Below are 6,776 nucleotides of genomic sequence, written 5' to 3'. Positions count from 1 at the left end.
ATGAAGAACAATCAACTGATGGTTGATTCGAGTAGTAAAAAAGTTATGCCAACGTCATCAAAAGTCTCAAATTTGAGTTTTAAAAATGTAACAGTATTAGTAGTGAAGCTTCCACCTGAAAGTATCTTGACTTATTTTGACCCAGAGTAGTTTATATTTCATTAAAATCTTCTCAACTCAACGTGAGGCAAGCCCAAAAGAATGATTGCAATATGCAAAAGAAAATAGAAAAAAAAAAAGAAAAAGAAAAGAAAGAGTGAAGGACGCTAGCTCCTTCATGACAAAGACACTCAAGTCTGTTGTGTATTTTCAGGCTTTGCTTGCCATTTTAATTCAAAATTACAGCAGCAAGTTTGATCAAAATCTCAGATACAAAAGAAAAATGAACACGATCGCGCAGATTAAAAGAGCTCTTTCTGGCCAGCTACGTTAAAAAGATAATTGTTTTTTCTATTGCATGCCAAACGTGCCATTAGCAATAATTGCCAGCACAATTGTTCCAAAAAATAAAAAAAAAAAAACCCTTTATTTCTGGGTATGTTCATTAGTGTTCTTAGATTGCAATAAGCATGTTCTTAGAATATGTTCATCAATAGCATGTGACTTTTTTCCCCCTCTTTTGGTCAGAAAATAGCATGTGACAAACATAGAAACATGTTGGACACTGGTTCTTCTAGCTTTGTTATTACTACTCAAATTAAAAATGTGAAACTACTTTTCACCCAAAAAAAAAAAACAAAAAGAAAAGAAAAGAAAATCCTTAAACTAACAAGAGTTCCACTTGATCTCACTCATTCAATGTTGTTCTTTAACAATGGTTGCTACAACCATTTTTTAATGTCGCAGTATCTAAAACTATAGGCTGATGAGAGACACACAGTTCAAAGTGTATAAATCATTCTCTCATTCTTTAAACTGCCATTCCCGACGGCACATTGGGCAATGAGCTTGTGAAGTCTGAGAATTCACCCATTTCAGTATACAGTGCAAATGAAAAGCATGATTGCATGCACCCCAAACTGCAAGGTTTAAAATGAATCAGTTACACCTTTTTTGAAAAAAACAAAAACAAAAAATAATAATTGAGATTAAGAAAGGAACATGATATCTCAACAGGAACCTGCACATAATGATGAAACACATTTCACTCAAATGTTCAGCAAAACAGGAATATTTCCGCAACACTGAGATACCAGTAACCTTTGAAAAAACCATCATAAAACCCCTTTAAATGTAATAGACTAATTTTGAAATTCTGGATACAGTCGGATATGACTTGAATAATAGAACCAATGCACCAGCAATGGGTTTGACCCTTGATAAGACTGGCAAGGGAAGGTGTACTGGATTGAAGGTGACGCATTTCACACCTTTTCAGAAGGACTTGACTACGGTTCTGTTGCCCAAGAGCTATTTCAATAGCCACAGCCACAACCACCAAGTTAAGTCCTAGAGATCAGGCAGGAACCTCCTTTTCATCCTCTATGACGGCTTATTATTCACCACCATCATGAACCAATCTTTTTACCTAGCTAATCCAGAAGACCAGGGCAACATTAAACCGAGAATATACTAACACAACGGAGAGAACCAACCAGCGAGTGCTTCTGATTTGGAGTGAAGGTTGAGGACGAGAGTGTCTCTAGCAGATTTGGGGTGTCTGCTACCCCCTCTAATGCCTCAAATCACAGCCCTTCATTTGAAGGAATTAGATAAAATTTCTCTGACTATAAGTGGAAATGAAGGAGAAGGACTGACATTTGAGGCATTAGAGGGGCAGCAGCCACCCCAAATCCGTCTTTAGCATTCTAACCTACAGGTAATTTTTTGCAGTTGTATTCGGTGTGCAGAAATCAAAGGAGGTCTCTCAGAAAATCAGATAACCAGCTATCAAGCCTGCTGCCTCAGCGGCAGGTCTGAAGAATCAAATTTACGGAATTCAATCATAATTATTTGGCATAAGCATGACAGAAGCAATGAAATGCACCTATGATATCATCGGTAACTTACTCAAAGGGCAGTCATCCCCGGGATGTTTACAGTCTGGGCAACAGCCATCAAAAGCCATCCTACAAATCCCACATGTTTCATCCTGAGCATCCCATGTCCATGATGCAATAGCATGCCATCTATAATCAATACAAGGAGCAAGAATTTTAAAATTTTAAGACAGGAAAGCCAACAACAGTTAAACATGCCGAGGAGCTTCCAAGAGTTATTTCACTATTTGCAAGAATAGAAAAACAAATCCATAATTAATTAATAATTCCAAGCATTTACATACAATTATAAATAATGATTACATACGACAAGTTAGAAGCCAAAATTTTACATAACAGATCTTCAAGATAGAAAGAGAACATACTCTTTTTGGAAGCCCAGAGGAAATCCAGACAGAAAGCTGAGTCAAGCAAAACATTCTACAAAATAATTGATATGCTTACATCAAAAGTTTTTAAAATGAAACACAAAATAAAACATATAAATTCAAAACACGGATATTCTATGACAACCCAATATAAGAATTTTAAACCTAACTACATTGAATCTCTATCGTTGTTTGCAACAACATGGGAATCGCAATTTAAAAAGTTCCAGATGCAGCTTGCAATAAGCTTTTATCTGGTATGTGGATTCTAAAAGGAGGTCATTTTACAAATCCCATGGTTCCCTTAAACAGATTTAAAATTCCCAATTTGCATGCGGCACCAGCAACAGTGAACTATCTAAATATACGATCCTGCAGAGGATGTCAAATATGATGCTGTACTTCTTATTACTCCATGATTGGCAAGATGAATGGGAAAGCTTTAAACAAACCATTCTCTGTAATTTCAACATTGCATTCTAAAAGTAGATTAAATCACTCTCACAACCATGAAAGACACTTTTGGTAAAAAAAAAAAAAAATCTATGAAAGACCCCAGTGAGGAAACGAAACTACTAAAATTCACAATTGAAAGACGAACAAATAAACACAAAACAATGAGCACAGCAAAAAGTAATAACAGGACTAGCATTTTGGCAAGGATACGCAAGACCTTAACTTTCATCTTCTTTCCCTGCAATCTACAAATAAAAAGCAAGCACAATCAAGGTTGGAACTTGAATCCATTAAAAAAACATAGCTTTTTATTTTAAAAAAAAAACAACATAGCCACGGAAACGAAATGAAACACTTATCACTAGCCGGTATATCTTAAACCTGTCCAAAATTAGTCTTAATCGAAAGGGAACAAATTCAAGAACTTAATATCCACCACTTTATTTGATTTTATCATCTCGGAAGGGGAGAAAAAATTCAAACTCAAATTTGAAAGATATATCTCTAAATTGGAAGAATACCACATGGCGGCAACTTGGGAAAAAACATATAAATATTACATCAACGATACAAAGATCATCATTTATACCGCTAATTTAAGTACCAAAACCATATCAATGATCGAGTAAAAATTGTAGAGAAAACCAGAATCCGGAACAAGTATTCAGACAATCAGACCCATACCCATTGCATGAAATACCCCAGACGCTCATGCATTCACACTCCAACATGCATTTTTCCATCAACTCAGACGAATACATGGTGAATTGATCGTAACCATGTCAATCACATTCTAAATTGCAGATAAAATGAGGTGCAGAGTACATGCCTGCAAACCAAAGGTTGTGATAATGCAGGTTGGGTGGAAGACGGAGTGAGGATTAAAGACCTGTTCGACGGAAGAGAGAGATGCCGACGCCAATAGGAGCTGAACAGATGAAGACGATGAAGTTCTAACTTCTAATGACAGCATATTACAACAATGTGCGTTAATATGTCCAATTATTGCAAGACCAGTTTGCCAAAGATTTACCAAAACACAAGAATTACATCTTTATTGAAAGTTTTTTTTTTTTGGTTGAAAAGTCTATACATGTTTATTAATAACAGCAACACAACAGTCAAAAAGAACAATCCAGTCTCTAAATTCGCTCTGAGTCTGCCAATATAAATGCTATCCTTCCAAGAACAGGTATGAGATGGTTCGAAAAATATTAAAGTGACATGACCAAAACCATTTCCTAGAATGTCACGACAACCTCCTGTGGGATTTTTCAGGGAGGGAGTCACACGAGATTTAGGTTGGATGAGGGGAAACCCATGATTTAAGTATGAAGAGAACAGAGATAGAGAAGGGAATCGTTGGGCTGGAGGTGTTACCTGCCTAATCGATGGCAAGACCGGCGGCCAATCCTCTGATTAGTCCACGGTGAGTGCGTTCAATGGGAGAGCTTCGTTGACGGAGAAGGCCGTTGGCGAGTGATCAAAGAGCGGCAAAAACTGAGAAAGAAATTAGATTTGGGAGTGAAAAGGTTTCCTGGAAGAGGAAAGTGAATAGAGGCATAAGGCTTTTTTAAGGGAAAATCACAACAAAGACCTCGGAGAGACATTTATTACAAACAAAGGCCAAACGATATGGAGATGTGTCTGAACACAATAGTTATGTTTAAGTATGGAAATGTGGTCAATATGGTCTCAGGTGTCCAACTTTGTGATGCAAAATAATTATAAAAAAAAATAATGTCATTAACTAGATCATTAAATTATCTTTCTGTAAACATTTAGATCATCTTAATTGAATGTCAAATGAAATTTAAAATTTATTAAAAATTCGATCCCTGGATCTATCATAATAGCAAGTTGTTGCTATGAATTTTGTGTAATGCACCATGACAGATGACACCTATATTGTGGTGCATAAACATTAGAGTCTCACAGGTCGTGACATATTTAGATGACTCATTTTTCTTCAAAAATGACCTTTAAGCCTTAAGTTTTTTAATATTTTCAATCTTACTTGATATCTCATGTTTCGTATGATTATAACTCTATTTTTACATATTTCTTAGTTTTGAAAATTATAGTCCTTTATTAAAAACTTGAGACTTCGTTTGATTTTAAAAGGATTCTAAATCATAGTGGGTTTCAACTTTTTCTATTATACTAGAGTTTAATTACTTAGTTTAACTATTGTATCATGGTATAATTCTTCTATCATGGTAAGGACTATATGCATATATAATAAAAGATTTATTTTGATAAGTTTAATTTTATTAACTATAGTAGACCTTTGAACTGATATTTTCCTTTTCTAATATGGCTAGCTATTTTCAATTGCAATTAAGCCTTTTTATCATGATAGGATAATTAGAATTAGTTATCTTCTAATTATCATGGTAGAGTTTGGTAATCGTGGTTAGATTTGTGGTCAAATATGGTGACATAATTGTAAAGGTGCTCCTAAATTAGGAGACTACATAACTCACTAACCGTGGTTAATCATGGATTAACTCAAGAGGATTATCCAAAAATGATTAACCTAACTTAACTCAACTTGTATTTTTCTTTTCAGAAGAAATATGTTTCAAAATTTATACCAAATTAGGATCCTAGGTTTTTCAATATCTAACTACGTCAAATGATTGACTAGTAATATTGCAATAGCATGAGATCAAAATATTTCGAAAAGGATTACATAACATATTATCATCATAGCATATTCACATGCAATCTCATTACATGTCATCACATATAAATCCCACATACACATACATGACAACCTCAAGTCATATATACATACTACAACATGCTTACTTTTCACATTTTCATCTATTTAATTCATAGCACATTTCATCCAACTCACCCCGAATTCAAAAGCTAAGGGAAGGTTATTGCATAAATTAAATAAGTTTATCATCTATTCATGCATAACAATTTCAACTCATTTGCACTAGTATTTTAACCCTTTCAATTTAACCCATGCATATTACAACAAGCCTAGGGCCCAAAATACACAACCACCACATTTCAAAACCTATAAATGCAAGTGACAAAATATAAATCCTAGTTGGCAATATAAAAATAATTCATACACATAAACTTAAAACAACCACACCCTGTAACTTGAAAACTCTCAAGTCCCTAGGCTTATCTCTCATTTTCTCTTTCTGATTTGGATGAGTTAGCACCTGTAAAATATTTAAGAAAAAAAGGTTAAGTACAACCGCTCAATAATCAAAGGTACATATAACTCATATAAATGCATGCTATTCAATTATAAATGCATATGGTCATTTTTAACACTAATATTCATACAAGTGATTATTATCAACTCATAAGTTCACTAAACAAGCATATAGCATTTGTTTATGCATAATATGTTACAACTCAATCATGATAAACACGTTCAGCTTCGCTATGGCCTACAAGCCATCATACTTAGTCAGGCTGATAAGCCTTTATTCTCATGATGTCACAATTCCCACATGTTATTCATAATCAAATAATCTATAAATGATTCTCAAATGTAATACATGATCAATGTCCCCCTTATATCCTTCTTATACCCTGAGACATGAGATTTGTGAGCTTAATTGTAACATCCTAAGTTTTTAATATGGGAATTATTAGTATTTTTAAGGATATTTTAGTCAAATTAAATGATTTTTTTATTAATGACATTTATAGGAGGCTGATATAATTTTTAGATCCTTGAATAGCCTTAGAAGAATGCTAGGTTGAAGTTTTAACAGGCCATTGTATGGAGGAAAGTTTAAATTATGGTGGGGCTCTCTATGTCATGTGTCGCAATGGATGTGTCAACACGCCACAACGCACATGCAAAAAATCACCTTTATCATACTCACTAAAACAGACTGAAACTAGAGGAAAGAAGGAAGGAAAAATTAGAGATCAATAAAGGAGACCTAAAGGTAATTAGGGCACAATCTTA

The 6,776-nt window shown here is 34.3% G+C and overlaps 1 protein-coding gene across 1 annotated transcript; it reads right to left on the bottom strand.

The window, feature by feature from the left end:
* Nucleotides 1-655: 655 nt before the first annotated feature.
* On the bottom strand, nucleotides 656-3,797 carry LOC129319615 (uncharacterized). The gene is made up of 4 exons (XM_054964715.1): nucleotides 3,654-3,797; nucleotides 2,308-2,420; nucleotides 2,011-2,129; nucleotides 656-1,019 (listed from the first exon to the last, which is right to left on the bottom strand). The coding sequence occupies exons 1-4, from the start codon at nucleotides 3,795-3,797 to the stop codon at nucleotides 904-906; spliced, it is 492 nt and encodes a 163-aa protein (XP_054820690.1). The 3' UTR covers nucleotides 656-903.
* Nucleotides 3,798-6,776: the final 2,979 nt, after the last annotated feature.

This window comes from Prosopis cineraria, unplaced genomic scaffold (genome assembly GCF_029017545.1).
Source record: "Prosopis cineraria cultivar Desert tree isolate PC_DT_omini unplaced genomic scaffold, ASM2901754v1 PC1, whole genome shotgun sequence".
Classification (NCBI taxonomy): Eukaryota; Viridiplantae; Streptophyta; class Magnoliopsida; order Fabales; family Fabaceae; genus Prosopis; species Prosopis cineraria.
Note: the sequence above shows the minus strand (reverse complement) of the source record. Positions and strands in the feature narration are given on the sequence as shown.